Source organism: Denticeps clupeoides, unplaced genomic scaffold, assembly GCF_900700375.1.
Source record: "Denticeps clupeoides unplaced genomic scaffold, fDenClu1.1, whole genome shotgun sequence".
Taxonomy (NCBI): domain Eukaryota; kingdom Metazoa; phylum Chordata; class Actinopteri; order Clupeiformes; family Denticipitidae; genus Denticeps; species Denticeps clupeoides.
This window is the reverse complement of record NW_021630084.1, coordinates 1-20,876: the sequence shown is the minus strand read 5'-3', so window position 1 is coordinate 20,876 and position 20,876 is coordinate 1. Positions and strand designations below refer to the sequence as shown.

At 50.9% G+C, this 20,876-nt stretch overlaps 3 protein-coding genes and 1 long non-coding RNA gene across 4 annotated transcripts; 2 read left to right on the top strand and 2 right to left on the bottom strand.

Annotated features, from left to right (window-relative positions):
* Positions 1–7,255: 7,255 nt before the first annotated feature.
* Positions 7,256–8,695, top strand: svbp (small vasohibin binding protein). The gene is made up of 3 exons (XM_028968430.1): positions 7,256–7,355; positions 7,436–7,574; positions 8,367–8,695. The coding sequence occupies exons 2-3, from the start codon at positions 7,461–7,463 to the stop codon at positions 8,475–8,477; spliced, it is 225 nt and encodes a 74-aa protein (XP_028824263.1). The 5' UTR covers positions 7,256–7,355; positions 7,436–7,460; the 3' UTR covers positions 8,478–8,695.
* Positions 8,696–9,643: 948 nt separating this feature from the next.
* Positions 9,644–14,640, bottom strand: LOC114782563 (F-box only protein 44). Its single transcript, XM_074933612.1, is given in 12 exon segments — positions 9,644–9,661; positions 10,136–10,258; positions 10,344–10,440; positions 10,442–10,486; positions 10,631–10,723; positions 10,809–10,936; positions 12,764–12,880; positions 12,959–13,094; positions 13,170–13,262; positions 13,846–13,972; positions 14,048–14,114; positions 14,580–14,640. Coding segments are annotated over 11 exon segments (1,014 nt in total). The 5' UTR covers positions 14,085–14,114; positions 14,580–14,640.
* A 1,324-nt stretch (positions 14,641–15,964) lies between these two features.
* On the top strand, positions 15,965–19,346 carry phf13 (PHD finger protein 13). The gene is made up of 6 exons (XM_028968431.1): positions 15,965–16,104; positions 16,340–16,380; positions 16,467–16,568; positions 17,953–18,421; positions 18,472–18,588; positions 18,677–19,346. Exons 2-6 carry the CDS (start codon positions 16,342–16,344, stop codon positions 18,901–18,903), a joined length of 954 nt encoding a protein of 317 aa, XP_028824264.1. The 5' UTR covers positions 15,965–16,104; positions 16,340–16,341; the 3' UTR covers positions 18,904–19,346.
* Positions 19,347–19,878: 532 nt separating this feature from the next.
* On the bottom strand, positions 19,879–20,830 carry LOC114782581 (uncharacterized). Its single transcript, XR_003748087.1, has 3 exons — positions 20,699–20,830; positions 20,538–20,611; positions 19,879–20,097 (listed from the first exon to the last, which is right to left on the bottom strand). It is a non-coding gene; the product is annotated as an uncharacterized LOC114782581 (long non-coding RNA).
* Between the last annotated feature and the right edge of the window lie 46 nt (positions 20,831–20,876).

Genomic DNA, 20,876 nt, shown 5'->3' with positions numbered 1-20,876 from the left:
ATTTCCTCATAACAGCCATGACCTTCATCTTCATTCTTCTCCAATGATGAGTTCCGTCTGGATATCGGCCATCGTGAGCTGACAGCAACACCTGCGCCCACTCAGCGCCAGCCCGCCTTCACAGAAGCTGCGAACTATCGTTAAAACTCATTAGAACTCAGCTCCACATGAAAAGCTGGAGTAAATAAATCCGGCTTCACAGCTGCACGTACCCCCCACGCGCAGGTGTGGGCTTCATCTCTCACACAGACAGAGCGGGCGAGATGATCCCTGGACCGTGGCGCTCCAGTAATATCCTGCCGTGGAGGCGCTGGGCTTAGGGCTGCAGGCTGCTTTTTATTGCTGTTGTGCAAAGCAAGTTCCAGACCAGGACTCTCCCCTCGGGAACGTTCAGAAGACACATGCACGCACGCACGCACGCACGCACGCACGCCGGGTTTTATTTGGTGTGGTGGAAGGTGATGCAGATACCAAAGTGCTTTTCTGCAGAACATCAGAGTTCATGCTTATCGCCTGGGTTTCGGCGACCTTCTGCCCAGTTCGCATCTGTGCAGTCTCAGGTTCTGAGACGGACATCCTGAGACTTCGTCCGCACAAGGACACTGTTCTCTGGTCCTCAGTTTACCTCCAAACCTGCGTCCACACGGAGACGCGGTGGGTTGTTCTCCAGCCTCGAGGATTACTCCAGCGCGAACATGTTATCCGCGGTTGCAGGTTGGACTGATACGCGGAAGAGAGAAAATGTTCTAGAGAACCGTTCTTGGTTCTGGAGAAAATCGCGTGGACGGGTAATTAATGCCCACACAGCTGATGAGTAGAGCAGTAAATACTGCTGGACGATCCATCCGTCAGCCTGTCAGCCTGTTTGGATCCGAGCTCATGTGACCTTCTGGACGTTTACACCAGACACACGTGCAAACAGCCCAACGTCGGCCACGTGAAACGCCTCCTCGCGATCAAAGTGCTTTTGGAAGATCCCGTTTAGCAATAAAGCGAGAGCAACTAAACGCTGAGAATGTGGGCTGAGGCATCCGTCCCAAACATGTTGAGGCACAACAGCCACCGGTCACGGGCTGCTGCGTCCCAGCGGCGTCCACCAGGCTGAAACGTGAGACGCACCCGCGATTTCCCGACCGGTCCTCCACAAACACGCACGCTGAGGAGCAGGGCACCGGGCACTAACCAGGCCCACCGTACGCCAGATGTCCAAATCACCTCCTGATGTCAGGTCAGCAGAAGAACGTCAGCAGAGGCTCCTCTCTGGTCCATTCAATGACAAGAAGAACGGCGGCGTGAAGCAGGAACGTCCACGTCCTGCCTACACCGGGCGCTTCCACCAAACCAAAAGGCCAAATGTACCAGGAGTAGCGACAGAAAAAAGGTGCAGGTTTATTTACAAAAACCGTCCGTCGTGGCCACCAATATATACACATATGACAAAAGATGCAGATTCACGGCGAGATGTTACACTAACGCTCCTCAACCCCTGAACCACCAACCTGACCTTGACCCACACGAAGGCCCCCGGCCTACTACGCTGTCCCCCTAAATACACCCCACAATCACGGCCTAACTGAGCTCAAGATGGCAGGGGGGACAGCAGGCGGTCATAATCAGGTCAATTCTAGACCTCTATATACCAACATATCCCGGAACATATTCACAATTTACCATTTCAGCACAGCACACGGTGCACACAGTGAAATTTGTCCTCTGCATTTAACCACCACCCTGAGTGAGCAGTGGGCACCATGACAGGCGCCCGGGGAGCAGTGTGTGGGGACGGTGCTTTGCTAACCCTAAAACACTTACCCCCCTACATCAAACACCCTTCTCCCGTGTCCCAAGCTGGCCTATAAAAGCACTGTTCTCCCAGGGGAACACGGTGAAAACGTGACCGGTGTGTATGCGTGGTTGTGTGGAACTATGGATGGATAGTGGGTTCCTGAGTGAGGTACCAGTAGGTTAACAAGAAGTAAATAAATGAATGGAACTGGTAACCTATGGTGTTTATTTGAGAAAGCTAAGCTAATGACGGTGATGGGGGACACACCCGTGCAGAAAACAGACATAACCTGACATAAACCCGTAATACATTTACAACATGGACCACACTTTTAACAGCCGCTATAATGTCTCCTATCAGCATGTTCAGAGGAAATTTACAGGGACAGTCCCCCCAGGGTCAGGGTCAGAGGTCGCTTGACGGTGTCAGGTGCGGCGAGGTGAGAGGGTGGATCAGCGCGTGCTGCCCGATTCATCATCGTACCCGCCGAGAACCCAGAACCGACCACAGCTGGGCCATGTTTTACAAACTAATCTTCTTATCTCCAGCATCTTCACACACGACCTCACCTGCACACCTGGCCTGTCCAGGGGGCGGAGCCTCCATTTCATCAGCAAGTGAGAGTTTCACACAGCGGTTAGTGTCACTGGACTAGGGACAGGGACGTCACCAGAGACGCCAGGAGGCTGCTCTCCATTTCACTGGAACAAGGATCAGGGCCCGATGGAGGTCGGTTTCTCGGAAAGCCTCCAACGGACGGATGAGGGGAAAGTGCGAGGCGCTTTATTGATAACAGGTGGCGGCGTGCACGCCGACAAGATAACCACAGCCAGCTGGGAGTTGTGTTCTGGTTCTGTAAAGAACATTCTTCTCCTCTCTCGCCCTTTATCAGTGCTTAGACAAAGGAATTTACTAAAACGTCCTCCGTGGCTCCACCAGAAATGGTTTATTTGCCCTCTTCTGATTTTTACTCCTTGAACTCGATATGCGTGCAGGAACCGCAGGTTCTGCGCGTGCTTATGACCCTCAGACCGCTTAGTTGTGTTTACGCTGGGCGCCATGCCGCTGACGGCCGTGGCGTTCCGTGGCGTTCCGTGGCGTTCCAGCTGGCAGTGCAGGGTGCAGAACGCCAGCACCTGCGCCACGGTGCTGTCCCTGTCACGCCTGCAGAAGCGCGCCCACATCAACACGGTTCTTCACGCTCAGAAGAATGACAGGAGCCCCGATGTGCAGCCAGAGGATAAAACACACAGGCAAATACCCGGGTTTGATTGAAATGTGTTTGATTTGATTTCGTACTCGACATCACCGACACTCGGTGAAGAAGTCGGTGAACGGGGTCATGGGATCTGCTTGGGAAAGTTTGTTCTCTTTTTCTCCTCTCTCTCTTCGGCTTTTAGACACTAAACTCTAGAACTGAAGTGAAAATAAAAACGTAGGTCCATCTTCAGGAGCTCAGGAGTAACAGATGAGAAATCTGAACCAGACAGGCCAACCAGCGAAGGAATCTTTCCTCTCGAGTCTATTAAAGGTTCTACGTCTTGAGTGCATTGGTGAGGACTCATGTGACCATTGAGAGACAGACGAACTGTTCATCTATCCAGAGCGACTTACAGTCAGTAGTTACAGGGACAGTCCCCCGCTGGAGACACTCAGGGTTAAGTGTCCTGCTCAGGGACAGCATGGTAGTAAGTGGGGTTTGAACCTGGGCCTTCTGGTTCACAGGCGAGTGTGTTACCCACCAGGCTACTAGCACCCACATCATGATCCGGGCATTTCCCAGTACTCCGGACCGGGATTTCCTGCTTATTCCTGTCCTCGTTCGGTCATTTTACCCCATTTCACGTGTGCTCATGCTTCTGTCTGTGTGAGGTGATGTGTCCAAGTTAACTCCAACAGCAGCAGCATTCACATCACGAAGGTTTATTACTGAATATGAATCCCGGTTTGTCTGTGTCGCACGCGCTCCACTTCATGTCAGTTCGGAACGTTGTTTGAATGTAGTTGTTTCGTCTGACGTGCTCGCGGCTGAAAGCGGAACGTGAACTTTGAGTGAATGGAAAGTTTGTAGGTGGCAGGATTATCTGAGCAGAAACCTCGGCAGCTGAAACCCCTGTGACCACGCCTCTCTGGGGAGAGTGAGCAGACAGGTGGGTGAGCCATCCTGGTCGGGACCCCATTGACCCGCTGGACGTTGTCCTGACGCCAGGTTCTAGCAGATAAACAGATACAGATCTCTGCTCCTACATGGTCCATAACCGTTTACAGCAACTCTAGAACAGGTTCTAGAATCCCAGGAGACAGTCGTGCGGCTGGGGGGATAATTCCTGTAGATAAAGTGTATATGTTAATGAGTTTCCGATAGTTCGTACGTCCTGCAACCAGCAGCCGCTCGCATTCTTCTCACGCCCGAAATGCTCCTGTATCTGACGGTAATTTACAGAAGCTGAGGTCGGGTGCCACTCAACCGTGGAGGTTTCTGGGAGGCGTGGTGGCTGGTTACCTGCCAACAATCATCACAGGTGACGTCCTCTTGGCAGCTCCACAGGCCCTCCGAGTCTCATGAACACCTCTGGTCTCCAGGGACCGGTTTGTCCTACAGCGGAGAACAGCGCCTCTTCTAATCAGGTCCTCGTCAGGATCTGTGACTCCAGACCTGTGTGTTTGCCAGGACATTGTCCCTTTCCATTCCGAAATGTCAGCCGGATTGAACTCCATGTTCTGTGTTCCTCAGCGTTCCACACATGGCAGTTTACTGGAAAAAAGCTTTGAGGTGAATGATCTACATGGGGGTAACATTCAGTTACTGGAGCGACTCTGTGACCCGTGTGACCCTCACCAGCAGAACCTGGACACACTTTTTGACTTGAGAAATTCCCTTGGAAAATTTTAGAAGTCCACAGGGACGTGTTGCTGCTTCACACTCGGGACGCTCCAGGACACATAGTTGGCCGTGATGGCAAACAGGTAAAACAATCCGGCCGGAGATTTCCACAGCTCCCAACGACCAAGATACGGGCAAGAAGGGCAGGTGCACGTCTAAAAAACACCAAAAAATTCATCCCATTTCTGAACATTTTCATCTGCAGATCAACGTCTGAGCCAAAGAGTCTGAGCCAAAGACAAATGGCAATGGTGGCCTAGTAATCAGAAGGTTGCCGGTTCGAATCCACTGAGGTCCCCGTGATTAATGTCCCGTCCCCACACACTGCTCCCCGGGCGCCTGTCATGGTGCCCACTGCTTACCATGGGTGATGGTTAAATACAGAGGACACGTTTAACCGCGTCACCATGTGCTGTGCTGCGGTGTATCACAATCGCTTCACTTTCAATTATTATGACATAATGTAAGAAGAACAGAGTGATTTTTTTCCTCTCCCATTTCATGCTCCTACATGAACAGGGTGGTACAGGGTGGTGGTATCCTAGTGTGTAACACACTCGCCTATGAACCAGAAGACCCGGGTTCAAACCCCACTTACTACCATCGTGTCCCTGAGCAGGACACTTAACCCTGAGTGTTTCCAGGGGGGGACTGTCCCTGTCACTACTCTGGTAAATGCGGTGAATGTAAATGAACGGTGATTCGTCTTCATCCGGCCTCCCTCACGCCACAACGAGTAAAATTCATGCATGAGGGACATCTCTGGCCAGGCCGCCCACCTCCGCCCGGTGCCAGCAGCAGCCGGCCCTGCCAGGCGGAGTCGCACAGTGGGGCGACTGTAGGCGTCTCCTTCAATTAGCCGTGTTTGGGCCGCCGCTCCCCGGGGGCGGCAGGGCCGCGATATTTTCTGCTGTGTCAATAAACCGCGCGGCAGACGGGAGAGCGACGGCGCCACCTGCAGGCCCCGCGCTGGTTTGGGGGCGCGCAGGCTGTCAGGCGGCCGCTCAGCCACACTGTGGTTATTCATGCGCTCGATTCACACCTGCGTCCCCAGCGGCGCTGCTGTTTGCACAGCTGGAGGCGTGTCCTCAACTGTCCCCCGGCAGCGCGGTCCTGATGACAAACCACGCGGGCCGGCGTGTTGCTGCTCGCGTACAATTATACGGCCGAACGCCGGAAAGCGAGGAGGTTCCAGAGGATGGGCTCGTTAAAGGGGGCATTATCGGTTCCGTATAAACGTTCTCCAAACACAAATACGGCGTTCTGGCCGGGCCTGGGCTCCACGCTCCTAAGTGCCATGCGGCCGCTGCCAAAACAAACAGGCGTAATGAGAAGCAGGTCCTGGTTAAGAGGCCGGCCCCCGGGCCCGGGACGTGCCAGGACTGCACACACTGAAGAGGCTGTCAGGAGAGGCCGTAAAAGAGCGCCTGTTCCTCGCCCCACGCGACACCGCCGAGGCCCTAACAAGCAGATCCTGTATTTCAGCATCAGCCACGGGAGATTTACGGCCTGCGGGGGTTATTCGGGCCGAAGGACGGAGGAGGGTCGGTATGCGGGACGGCCGCGGGCTTTTTTACGTATAGAATAGCATCTGCCTGTCCCACACACGATCACGCCGCGGCTCGAATAACAGCCGAACAGAAGCCGGCAGGCGAGGCCACGGGGAGCCGGCGTGTCCCAGCAGGAGCGCAGATTCACCCGACGTGTGTGGAGCATCTACACTTTACTCAAGGCGTGCCACCGCTCCCCAGAGGCCACCATTGTACTTGGATTTCTGGAGTTTTTGCAGCAGCAGCAGCAAAGCACCACCAACTTTAAATAATGCAAAACACCAGAGCACCCCGGTGACAAACCGGCATGTGACTGGCAGGCCAGTCTGTTTTTCACTTTTTCTTGTGCACGGATATGAGAGGGTTTGCTGCCTCAGCACACACGGCACAGTATTTTTTATATTGATATATACAACAATGCTTTTTACTTATATGATAATAATCGAGGACATTGAGCAGAGGGCATTCTTCTTTTGTTGTTCATTTCTGATCATATTAAAAAATATCTGGTTAATGTCGTATGTTTGAACATTTGCATTTTTGTATTGGACCATTTTATAAATAAATCATATAAATAAAAAAATGCAAATCTGTCATTGTTTTTGAATGATCACCTTTGTCACCATATGGTGATAAATGATGCTATTTCTGGGCCTGGATGCCGTCAGGCTGCACAGCAGAAACTTCTCCACCTGGTTCAGTAAAACGGACCAGTCTCATGGTTTCATCTTCCGTCCAGAACCTCACTGCCGCCCCCTGCAGCTCATCTCGGGAATTTAAGCAGGAACACGTTGCAAAATCCATTACTTTACATTCCTTTTCATGAAATCGTTCTCTGCCCGCTGAAATAACAACTAAAAAATACACACCGATGCTTATAAACGTTTCTGTTTTTCTTACAAAGGGGAAATTCATTTATAATTTGTACATGGATGTGTTTGGAATATTTCATAGACGAAACTACAATTTGAAAGAGCGACGAGGAAGGATTAGTTCCGGGTTGCGCGGGGCTTTGAGTTTGGATTTCCGGGTCATGTATTCGATCAGCTGGTAAACGGGGGTAGTTTTTATTTTCTCCTGCTTTTTTTCGTCGTTATAATCATTAATGGATCAATACTGGCTGTAAAGCGGCCTGGTGAGTATGTTCGCTCCATATTAAATATGAAAACGAGCGTGATCGATCCTGATGATTGGTGCTGGATCCGGGTGTTCTAGGCTGTGAAGATCTACTGCTGGAGGGATGGAGCCCGCCTGCCGCAAAGACAAGCAGAAGCAGCGAGAGACTCCGACCAGGGGGGATCGGTCTAGGCAGAAGTCCGCCCAGCAGGAGCTGAAGCAGCGGCAGAGATCCGAGGTCCCGGACCGCCGCAGTACCGAGTTCCACAGGCAGCCGCAGGACGAGAGCCCACAAATCTCCACTTTCATAGACTCACGAACGCCTGGCAACTTACACACACGTTGCTGTTTATAGTTGCTGCAGCCGATAAATTGCGAAATAATTCAGCAGCCGCTCGTCCGTTTTCGCGAATGTTTCAAATATTGAAAGACATAATTTAATCTACATTAATATAGCGCCTTTCAGCTGGGGTCAGATTTTTATACAAATCCATGTACATCCTGCACTTTCACACTTGTGGAAGCCGTAGATAATCGTGTTAGGGTTACATTTAGGGTGGTAGTAGCCTAGCGGAATGAACCAGAAGACCCAGGTTCAAACCCCACGTACTACCATCGTGTCCCTGAGCAAGACACTTAACCCTGAGTGTCTCCAGGGGGGGACTGTCCCTGTCACTACTGATTGTAAGTCGCTCTGGATAAGGGCGTCTCATAAATGCTGTAAATGTAAATTTGGAGTCAGGCTTTTATTTTGAAACTTTGCACAGAGTCAAACGCGCACCGAGTTATTTCATATTTCCACAATTTTTCGGCAGCAGCAACTATTACAAACCAACGTGTGTGTAAGTTATCAGACATTCTTGAAGATCTCTGGGTTACTGTTTAACGAGTAGGAGAAAATCTAGCGAAGATCTGTGACTGCCTGTTGAATACAGAACTTTACTAAGGTGTCCTCATCTTCATTCTCCAGACAGCGACAGTGAAATCTGCATCCTCATCTTCATTCTTCCCTTTTTTTTATTTTTTTCAGATCTATGCCCTGAACAAGGTGATGACGGAGCTGGAGCAGCAGCAGTTTGATGCCTTCTGCAAGCAGATGCGCTCTCAGACCGAGTTGGACCACAAGATGATTCCATCCTGACTGTTACGTGTCAGAAGTGTTTAAATTCAGGAGGTATTAATAAAACACAGTGACATGGGGTCAGAAACATGGTAAAAGCTGACAGGAAATTACCGACGTTTTATTACAGCGTGGTGTGTGAATTCTTGATCACTCAAGTCTGGTCTTGAGGTATTAATGGAGTAAATTTACTGTGTATTTCTACAGTGCTCCGAAGTAAAAATGTGTTTTCTACACTGGCTTATTATTATTGTGTGTGTAACTGCAGCTCAGATTGAATGGAGCCTTAATAACTGTCATAGCAGGGATGTGATCTGGTCGTGATTGAAAAGCAGCGGGTAGTTGCTAGAAACAATGCAATGATGTCACGACTTTTATTCCTAATTTACATGCTGACTTGAATACTCTGGTGAGGCAGCAGGGTGACCGCAGGGTGGCAATCGATTTAATTGAAAATTACACGTTGTGAGATAATTTAACATCAATACGAGTTCCCCGAGCCTGTCAAAGGTCCTGCGGTGGCTAGAAATGGTGATAGGTGGTATAAAGAGTGTTTTGGTCGTTCTGCTTCACCATTCAGAGAGCGGCAGCTCAGTCGGTTGGATCGGGAATTTGTCCCCTTGTGACGTCATAAGGGGAAAGGTCACCTCCCGTTTCTCAACCCAGAGAATTTCCCGCCCCTAAAACATTATCTCCACCATCATGGCTTCCAAACGTGTGAAGCATTTCAGTCACTCGGTGATTGGATGTAAAAATGAGCACGAATGTTTTTTTTTTAAGTTCCGTCACGCTAGACTCCGTAGAACCAGCGGGTTCATTTTATTTATTCTGGAAAAAACGCGACACGACTTCCTGTCTGCACCAAACATTGTGGTTGGTGAACGGTGTTGATGACGCTCAACTTCTATTGGCCGCTCTCCTCCTCGTCCCGCCTCTCACCTCCTCATTAGCATTTAAAGCTACAGACGGTGAGACGTCGCGTCCTGGGAAGTCTCATTGTGGAACTGGATCAACGTGGCTGTAATTCTGCACCACGAGACCTCAGATACAGAATTAGGGGACCAACAAGACCGACGTTAAAAAAAATGCTCATGTCTTGGGACCTTTAATGGCTGGCTGATGGCTGGCAGCGCTTTTACTGTAAAGGGAGCAGGACTATGAAGAAGATGATCAGCGTCACTGATTCATCACTCCTGGCCCTGATCCTGCATGCGTGAGCGGAACCTTCGGAAGCAGGGAACACAAAAGCTGCATATCTGTCCAGGTAAATAAGGTTTAATAGAAGGCCTCGATGCGTTAGTGCAAAATCGCAGCAGCAGGGTTACTTGGGATTTACATTTGGGGCATTCGGCAGACGTCCTTTGTCCAGAGCGACTTGCAACGTGCAGCGTGGTTAATGCCATTTTAAACATGCCGTGTTACTTCCTAACATTAGTTATTACTACTTTAGTTATTCTTACTACTGTTAAGATGTTTCATTGTCATGTCGAAATAACGTAGTGGTTTAGGCTTTCTGGGTGGAGTTGTTCTTGGAAACGCGTATACAAATAGAACTGAATGTGACTTGAGCAGACGGAGTTGGACATGTCCTCCGGTTACATACAGGACAGATAGAACTGAAATATGAAACTAAGTTAACAGAGATGAAGCCTCTGCTACCGACGATCTCTACATCTCACTTTCACTGAGCTCCCCGTTACTCTCACCCCAAACCATCCGTCCCAGAACTTGGTGTCTTGTCCTCCGTGCTCGAAGGAAATGAGGCGCAGGCCAGGGCCGTAGTCTGAGAAAGTGTGTCTCACCTGGAGAAAATGTCAGAGTGATGTTTAGAGCAGGATTACATCGTGTCCTGGCGAAATTAAACTGTCCTGTCCAGTTACATCCTACCTCTTTCCAGGAAGTACCATCATTGTCACCGTCAGGGTCAAGTGTCACATTTTCGATCTTAAACTCTTGCAGGACTTCCTGGTTTTCGTCCAGCAGATACAGTCAGCTGGTAGATACAGCCACAGTCGGTGCGGCCAGAGTACCTACACACACAGGCAGAGTTCATCACCCAGAACCCTCCGAGGACGTCCAGTCCACCTTCACCACTATCTGCAGATGCCCACAATACCAGAAATGGATCCCGTCTGGATGCTGTATGTGTGAGTTTTTCTCTTGCTGGTGCTCACCAGTCCTCCACGGTGACGGCTGGCTGTGTGTCCAGTTCCTCTGGAGAGAACCCCTCTGCCACCAGGTCGACCACCTGTCTCTTCAGACACAGCCTGGGGACGAGTGGAGGACACACACAATTCATCAGTGCAGTTACCATCAAAAATCCAAAGCCCTGCGGACACAGCAACTTCTTACTCGTATGACGTGGCGAAGAAGTGGGCGAAGCCGGGATCACAGTGTTCATGTCCACAGTCACCTGGCATGTCCTCCACACGCCACTGACTGCCACCGTTCTCAGTCAGGTCCCAGAATTTCCAGCTGCTCTGGAAGGGGCGTAATAAGGGACGTAAACGTATTCAACTGACCGCTCCTAAACCGACCACTGACTATTCCATTATATTTACCGTCCCCGTTGGGGTTTGTGGAGGAGGTTTCTGGCCATGGCTGAACTGAGGAGGAAAACGAGAATCTCTCTGAATCGTTGCATTTCAGGACCTGATGCTTATATAGCCGGCTCAGCTGCTGAGGGTCAGCAACTGTCCAGCTGCTGACCAGGCCGGGGCGTGGCGGGGTCAGCACCATCCACACGCATCGGATCACCTGGACATTGTCTTACTTTTGTACAGAAACTAAAACAGAGTGAATAAAAAGGTTGTATTCATAGTTGGGGGTCCTAGTGAACCAGAACTGATCGCTTCATCCATGGTAACATGGAAGCACGTTTGTAAGTCGCTCTGGATCAGGGCGTTCCGCCAAATCCCCGTAAAATGTAAATGTAACGCAGACTCCTTACCTGGTCCTCGAAGGGTGGAAATGTCTCTCCTGCCGCGGTCCGCTGCTGTTTAACCGGACACTTCCCGGTTCCGACGCCTGCCTCCGCAGTGGAGGCTCCGCCCCCCTCCGCTGACAGCCAATCAGGGTGCGGAGGCGTCATTAAAAGGGGAGGAGACTAACCGCTGAGGGAGGAAACGAATCGTTTTTATAGTAATGACTACATTCCCGGAGTATATTTTTTTACGTCTGGATGACGTCATGACGCGCTCTGCGGAAGCCACCCAGGAAAGGATCCTGGGTCAATGGGTCTCGAAACAGGACCTTGGAATGTCGGGACTTTACCAGACGCCCTCATCCAATCAGTTTTACAGGGACAGTCCCCCTGGATACAGAGTCCCCCTCAGAGGTAAGTGACACAATGGTAGTAAGTGCGGTTTGAACCTGCGACTCTTCTGGTTTGTAGTGAGCTACTAGCACCCTCATCATCCAGGTTCCTTGGTGGTCACATAGTTCATCAAGGGTGGTAGTAGCCTAGCAGGTAACACACTCGCCTATGATCCAGAAGACCCAGGTTCAAACCCCCACTCACTACCATTGTGTCCCTGAGCAAGACCCAATGGGGGACTGTCCCTGTAACTACTGAATGTAAGTCGCTCTGGATATAGAGGACATCTGGTAAATGTTGTAAAGGTGATAACCTCACATGAACCATCAGGCCAAGGACATCTGATCAGCTGTTGTCAATTGCCTGGTTTGGGAACTGCCCACACCTCCAGCACATGAGCTGCTCCATAAGGGGGTCTCTCCCCCCGCTTCGAAGGCCACCAACTCTGACATGACACTCTGTCATTTACTGGACTTTATAACCCCTGCACTGTCCATGTCATACTGTCTGAACATTTTAAAGCTGACTGAAGGGTCTTCCTTAAAACCTATTCCTGCCCTCCCTGGATCAGGTTCCTCAAACCTGTTCTAGGTGCTTTTAAAGTGCAGAGAGACACACAGAGAACGAGACTACAAGACTGTACAGATGACAGTGGACTTCAGAAGACATCCCACAACATTGCTCCCACAAACACGATTCTGATTCTGATAGAGTTCAGTTTATTGGGCATGGAAGACAGGAGTGGACAGTGAGTGTGGAAGGCAGATGAAGTCCGAGGTTCGCAGTGGCTGCAGGTGGAGTCCCGGCCTGGCGGCGCTTCAGTCTTCAGACCCCCACAAACAAATCAGACATCGTTTGTTAAATCCCTACATGCTTTGCATTCTTAAACAAGCACGACTTTTACTCAGTTTGCATGCATCCAGCAGACATTATAAAACACAAATTAATGCAAACCCACCTGCTGGTCCCCATTTTATATTTCCACCGTCACCGAGCTCCGGGTGACCCTCACGCCGTACCACCCGTCCCAGAACTGCGAGTCTTTCCCTCCGTGCTCAAAGGAAACGAAGCGCAGTCCAGGGCCGTAGCCCAAGAAAGTGTGGCTCACCTGGAGAAGAATATGAACCTTTTTACACCAGACATGCACAGAATACAGAAGGAACACAAAAATCTGCGAGGGCTTGACCTTCTTCCAGGAAACATCTCCACTCTGAGGGTCAAGCAGGCCATCTTGACTGAAGTTGTCCATCATCTCACGATTTTCATTCAGCAGATACACATTCAGCTGGTAGACACTCCCACAGTCAGGGCGCCCGGAGAACCTACATAGACTCCATCATGAACCGCTCAGAGCACAGAGCCACACCCATGCGGGGCGGAGCCAGAGTGAAACTCACCAGTCCTCCACGGTGACGGCTGGCTGGGCGTCCAGCTGGTCTGGAGAGAAGCCCTCTGCCACCAGGTCAACCACCTGTTTCTTCAGACACAGCCTGGAGATGAGAGGAGTACATTGAGACGTCTCAACTTCCACCATCAACACAATCTGATTGGGGCAGTGGTGGCCTAGCGGTTAAGGAAGTGGCCCCGTAATCAGAAGGTTGCTGGTTCGAATCCCGATCCGCCAAGGTGCCACTGAGGTGCCACTGAGCAAAGCACCGTCCCCACACACTGCTCCCCGGGCACCTGTCATGGCTGCCCACTGCTCACTCAGGGTGATGGTTAAATGCAGAGGACACATTTCACAGTGTGCACCGTGTGCTGTGCTGCTGTGTATCACAAGTGACAATCACTTCACTTTATCACTACTAAGACGTTGTAAGACGTCACTCTGGATAAGGGCGTCTGCCAAATCCCTTAAATGTAAATGTAAATATGTAACACACTCGCCTGTGAACCAGAAGTCCCAGGTTCAAACCCCACTTACTACCATTGTGTCCCTGAGCAGGACACTTAACCCTGAGTGTCTCCAGGGGGGGACTGTCCCTGTAACTACTGACTGTAAGTCGCTCTGGATAAGGGCGTCTGGTAAACGCCTCAAATGTAAATGTAAATGTAATACTGGACAGAACTTACAGGAAGGAGGTGGCGAAGTAGTGGCTGGTGGGGGAGTCGCCGCCGTAAAGAGGACTGTCCGGTGCCATGTCCTCCACACACCACTCACGGCCGCCGTTCTCAGTCAGCTCCCACGATTCCAGGCCCTCTGAGAACCAAGAGAGCGTCAGCAGAACTCGGCATGTTTCGCGCAGTGGGTTCTTTCATTCGGTGCTCCCCTTACCGTCCCCACTGGGGTTCCGGAGGAGGTTTCTGGCCATCACCGATTCAAACAGTCAATTTTCAGACAACTGGAAGAAGGGGAAAGAACTGATGAACAGCCACAGGAGGGGATTCGTATTCCTCAGTCTACCCGAATCCACCTGTTTATCTCCCCGTCTGAATCTGTCATAATTTAACATATTTACCATTAAATCACAATTTAACCACATGTCTCATCCAAATCTAATGGGTGCTTGCACAAAAAAAACATGAAAAACCAGCTAGTCTCAATATCTGGGTGTGGTGGGCTTGAGCGATGTGAACTGGTCCTACTGGTCCGAAAGGTGATATCTCATATCCCCATCTTTTGTTATTAATACCCTCAGCTGAATTCAGCCTGACCAACCCACAGAACATGGAAAGAACACCACAATCCCTTCATCTCTGCTGTTCACCAGCTCTGCACCAGCATAGTAAACTCTGCACACTTTCACTTTCCTCATATCTCATCGGGCAGACGCAGGAAAAGCAGCGAGAAATGAAATTCAACTCACGGACGTGCTGATGTGCATTCCGCTCTGCCGACAGATCCAGAGTGTCTTGTGTCTGGACGAGACCTCACATCACCTGACAGCCACGCCCATCATGCATACATGTACGTATCCAGAAGCTCGTTCTGTGGTTGGTCTGCCCTCCTCCTCCCTTCGGCCCATCCCGACGCAACCCTGCCCATTTAACTGGGTTTGGGGCCGGCAACCTGGAATGCACTGTCACCTGCGTCCCCAGTGGCTGGGTTATGAAGAAAGCCCACATTGTATACCTGTCCGTTTCTGTAAGATGGAGAAGAAGGTGGAAAAACGTGTAGTTGACAAGTTATAAGTGAGTGAGTTATATTTATTAGGACATGGTATTGTCTAGAAGCAGTCTTTTCTTTGGTTGTGAATTTCAGCAGATATTTCCATCCTGAAACTTGATTGTGTTTCGGGTTGCTGTTAAAGGATGGACTGTAAAAAAAAAAAAAAAAGGAAGCGGCCCCGTAATCAGCAGGTTGCCAGTTCGAATCCCGATCTGTCAAGGTGCCACTGAGGTGCCACTGAGCAAAGTACCGTCCCCACACACTGCTCCCCGGGCGCCTGTCATGGTGCCCACTGCTCACTCAGGGTGATGGGTTAAATGCAGAGGACAAATTTCACTGTGTGCACCGTGTGCTGTGCTGCTGTGTATCACATGTGACAATCACTTCACTTAAAAAAAAAAACTGATGTGGGACGGAGAGATCCAGAAGGTCTTTCAGGCCAACAAGCACACACATCCAATACACCATTTCCATTTTTCCATTTATATATATATAAGTTGGAAATTTATATGGAGTCGAGAAATGGTGTATTGGATGTGTGTGCTTGTTGGCCTGAAAGACCTTCTGGATGTAAATTTCCAACTTGTGGGACTAATAAATGATAATTTTATCTTATCTGACGTCTGGTCACCCTACCTAAAAAATTAGGGGGAACACGTATAGAGGGTGTGGCTGCCAGAGCAGACACAACCAGAGAATTCGTCCGGCAGTTGGACACCAACACGGGGAAGGGAGGCTGCGCCACCGTGCGGCCTAATTAATAAACGAAAAGTCATCCGCAGCCGCGGAGCCGCGCATGTGCAGTATGTGTTTGAGGAGACGAGCCGCGCATGTGCAGTAGGGGTTTGAGAATAGCGGAGCCGCGCATGTGCAGTAGGGGTTTGAGGAATAGCGGAGCCGCGCATGTGCAGTAGGGGTTTGAGGAGACGAGCCGCGCATGTGCAGTAGGGGTTTGAGGAATAGCGGAGCCGCGCATGTGCAGTATGTGTTTGAGGAGTAGCGGAGCCGCGCATGTGCAGTAGGGGTTTGAGTAGCAGAGCCGCGCATGTGCAGTAGGGGTTTGAGGAGCGAAGCCGCGCATGTGCAGTAGATCGCCTGTCAGTCAGAGCTTCCTAGAGCTGCTGCTGCGCCGCTGTGGTCCTCGGGGAGAAAATTGTTCGTTTTAGTGAGCAGCTCGCGTACTTTGACGCTGGCCTCCTCCGCGCGTCCTCCGTTTATCGAAGGTAAGTGAACGACTGCGCTGTCGTCGTGTTCATCACGCGTTTCACCTCGAACGCGGCTTGTTGTTGCGGGGGAGCTAACTGCTAACAAGACACTCTGCTAACTGCTGTTAAACTTGGGGCAGGCGGAGCAGCTGGATTATGATGATGATGATTTTAAACGTCACAGTTGCTGGATAAAATCTACACGACTCGTTTGTCTGGGTTTAAACGGCGCTCTTGTGTGGTTGTTTTGTAGAAATGGACCGGGCTTCTCCTTCATCCACGCTGGGAGCTCAGGTGGGTCTTCTTCTCTAAATAATGGCTGGCTGGTCGTTTCGGGCGCAGATGATGAAACGTGGGCCGCGTCTGCTGCTCTGTTGCAGGCCTGCAGGCCAGAGTGCCGGAGGAAGCGCACGGTGGAGGACTTCAACAAGTTCTGCACCTTCGTCCTGGCCTACGCCGGTTACATTCCGTACCCGCAGGAGGTGAGTTCCAGCAGCTCGCCTGCTCCCAGGCCGCACGGAAGCGCCGCTTACAGGGCCGGTGTGGGAGGCCGCGCCCGGCTGGCTGTAGGGGGGCGGCGTTTCGGGCGTCGCTTCCGCCCGTCAGTGCTGCTGTTGATACTTTGTTTGATCCACAGAGTTGGTGGTGGCACTTCGGGCAGCCGCTCTGCCAGCCTTCCCCCTGCAGTGCCCTGCCACTCCTCCTCTTCCTTCTCCTCTTCTCCGTCACAGAGGGTCCCCCCAACCCCAGCCCCCTGTCCCAGGGTAAGAGGGGACCGAGTCTCCACCACGATCCATTCCAAACCCTGTCTGTTGACTTCATGCTCCACAGCCACGTTTCCTCTGGAAGTGGCCCTTCAAGATTTGACTTGAAAATGTCTCATTATTTAACATTAATACGAGTTCCCCAGCCTGTCTATGGGCCTGCAGTGGCTAGAAATGGCGTGTAAAGGGTGCTGACCCACCAAGGTGCCACTGAGTAAAGCACCGTCCCCACACACTGCTCCTCGGGCGCCCGTCATGATGCCCACCGCTCACCGAGGGGGACGTTAAATACAGAGGACACATTTCACAGTGTCACCGTGTGCTGTGCTGCAGTGTTTCACAATGACAATCACTTCACTGTCATTCTGCCTCAGATAGCGGCAGCTCAGATGGTCTGGATTTTGTCCCCTTATGATGCCATAAGGGGAAATGTTACTTCCTGCCTGCACCAAACATTGTGGTTGGTGGATGGGTGTTGATGACGTCATTTCCGCGAATGCCCAGTTACTTCTATAGGCCGCTCTCCTCCTTGTCCCCCCTCTCTCATTAGCATTTAAAGCTACAGACACCGAAACGGCGCGTTTCCTGGGAAATCTGGATCAAAGTGACTTTTATTCTGCAGCAGGGCTGAAAGAGACCTCAGAAACAGAATTAGGGGACCAACAAGACCGAAATGAAGGCAAAAAAAAAAAATTCTTCATGTTAGGGAACCTTTAACAGTGCTGCTCATATCAATAAGAGCAAGTGAAGAAGTCAGTGGCACATGCAACCTGCTGTGGAATCAGATCCTTGGTCCTCCTCTGCAAGCGTTTACTGCGCCTTAATTTAAACATTTGGACCATGATGTGACACATTTTGCTGTATTTTCTCAATACTCCTTATTTTGTGTCCCTTCATTTGGTCAAAGTTGTTGTGGCAGCTGGGTGGATGCTTCACCTCCTCTCCTCTCGTCTGCAACCATGAGGAATATGAAGTGGAAACGTCTTTTTGGTTTCTCTGGTTTGACTGCGCTGGACTGGATGAGTGTCTGTGAGAAGCTGCAGGGATTTTCTGACTCTTGATGGTTTTTTTGGGTTTTTTTTTTTTTTTTTCTCGTCCACAGGAGGCTCCACTGAGGAGCAGCTCCAGTCCGCCCAACAGCACCGGCAGCACAGTGGACAGCGACGTCTGGGACCCGCAGAGGCTCACGGCCGATTTCCGCTCTCCTGCCGTCCCCGCGCCAGCCCCACCCAGCAGCTTCGTCCTGGGCTCGGATGCAAGACGGCCTCGGAAGCACCTGCTGCTGGAGCACAGGCTGGAGAAGGTGAAGAAGAAGAAGAAGAAGAAAGTGTGGAAGGGCGTAGATGGTGCTGGCCTTAGCAGAACAGGATGGACATGTAGTTCTCTGCCCGAGTTTTCAGTCAGCAGGACCATTAAAGAGGAACCCAGCGATGACCTTCCTGTCCCCCTCCCCGTGCCGAGCAGAGACCACGTCCACACTTCTGTAGACGCCGAGGGGCTGGTTGTCTGTAAACAGGAGTCCGACTCGAGTGGGGAGGGGCGTGGCTGGTGCTCTGGCCCAGAGGCGAGCGGCATGAGGGCGGGGCAGGACTGGTGAAGGAGGAGGAGGAGGAAGATGAAGAAGAAGAAGAAGAAGAGGAGTTCCCTGGAACCCGGACTGTATTCCGGCAGGGAAAACAGGTGGTGTTCCGGGACGAGGACGGCTCTGCGGACGATGAGGACATTATGGTCGACTCGGGTAAGACTGAGAGTCCCAACATCGTCACCTGATTAACACGCTTGTTTGTAAAACGTTCTCGCGTTTTTCTCCTGTTCTGCGTCTCCAGACGATGACTCGTGGGACCTGGTCACGTGTTTTTGCATGAAGCCCTTTGCTGGACGCGCCATGATCGAGTGCAACGAGTGCAGCACCTGGATCCACCTGTCCTGCGCCAAAATCCGCAAGTCCAACGTCCCGGAGACATACGTTTGCCAGCGGTGTAAAGACTCCAAGTTTGACATTCGCCGATCGAGGCGCTCACGCCTGAGTCCCCGGCAGCACGTATTAGACTGAAGGGGGCGCTCGCTCCCCATCCCCGCAGGCCACAGCCCGCAAGATCACTTTACAAACATCTATTATTATGGCCCGGCGATGTGACGCGCTGATGACACACAAACTACACATCCCATAATGCAGTGCGTACCTTGCTGACAATTTGAACTCCCTACGAGTTTGCACGGCACTTTGGCACAAAAAATAGAATTTCGAGCGGCTTCACCAGCCATTTGCAGTCGACGTGCCGAAAACGCTCCTGTGCAGATTCAGCTGCAGTGCAAAGATCACGTTCAACCGAAGCACTGCATTATGGGATCTGTAGTTTGTGTGTCTCATATCGCCGTGCCGTGATGATAGATCTACGTAAAGCGGTCTCGCGGGATGTGGCCTACGCGCCGCAAGTTTGACACCGCTGCTTTGTAAAATAACTTGTTCCCATGGCGATCGCGCCTGTGCGTGAGGTGTTTGGATCGAACGTGGGCGTGCTGCTGCTGCGCCGTCGCAGGGGTGTAAATATTTTACATGGATTTGTTATATCAGTAAAGTATAAAAGTGCAATTTGGTTGGATGCGGGTTCGAGTTCATGTGTTTTATTTATGTATGTATATACAATGCATTAAATGTCATATTTCCCAAACTCGCCCTCCACTCCGCAGCATATAGACTTTTCAGGAATTTGGGATCATGCTGCACACAGCAGCTGATTACCTGCACGCACACACTCACACACCCTCTCTGTGGCCCTGTGGATTTCTCCTGTAGACGTCACGGTGACCTGAAGAGCAGCTCGTGGACTCAGGTGGACCGGTACAATTCTGTATGACGTACACTTGCCGCTGAAAACAGACCAGTCGAATAAAGGACTTTAGTTTGTCAGTTCCTGTGTCCATGAAGTGCCCTACTGAGTGACTCTTCAACCAGAGATTGCAGTTCAGGACTTTAGGGTTTAATATAAGCACAGATTCCAACAGCAGGGAATTTAACGTTTTTATTCATTTTATTCATTTTTTTTTTTTTTAACACTTCGTCTATCTGCAGCAACCCCATGACAGGATGCGAGGTGATGGAGCTTCTCGTGAAGACCTTTCTGACTTCCTGGGGGTACGGTGAACACTCATCACATGAGGGACGGGCAGGAGGATGGAGGATGGTGGCGCGGATTCTGGCCGTTTTATCCAGGTACATGATCCGCAGATTGGATCATGCTGGTTTCTAAAATGAGGTTTAGTTGCAGATTAGGATCAAAGGTCTGAATAGAGACCGAACACATGGTTCTTTAAATCAATTCCAAACCCAGGAACATCTGCTCAACCCTGGTAGGACAATGAGGGCAAATGAATTCCCTTCACTTCCAGGGCAGGAAACAAGGTAGCATGGAACACAAGGCATGTTCACTCCAGGAATGGACATGTAGGTGTCTCACACACACACACACACACACAGTTTCCCCGCTTCACCACCTTCTAGATGTGGAGCACCTGCTGAACCCTGCAGCTTCTGTGAAACTGTTCTATCACCATTAACACCATGAGATTATAGGTCATAAATAAAGATGGAGTCGTTAATTTCACACCGCCAATCGTCATAAATCTGCTGGAATATTGCTGGACAGTAAAAACAGCAGTCGTGTCCAGTCTTGCTTCCAGTCAGACCTTTTGTGCTTTCCGGGGATTACAGAAGGGTGAGGGACGAGGGTTCTCCTACGTGTCTGAGTCGAGCCTGTGTGCTGTGGAACAAAACAGATGCAGCGTTGTTTTATTAGAACGGGATGAAGTGAAACTCTGCAGATTGTGAAGGTGAGGAACGTCCTCACATTGTTTAGGTATCCGCAGGGCTTCTGTGTCCCCTGACAGAACCTGGTGCATCACACCGCGGAACTGGTACAGCAGCTTCAGGCTCTTCTCCTCACCCACGCAGGGGTCGTAGAACCCAGGAAGACCAGCCTGAGGGGTGAGAACCTGCGTCAGAACCACCTCCCGGGCCTGAGGGAG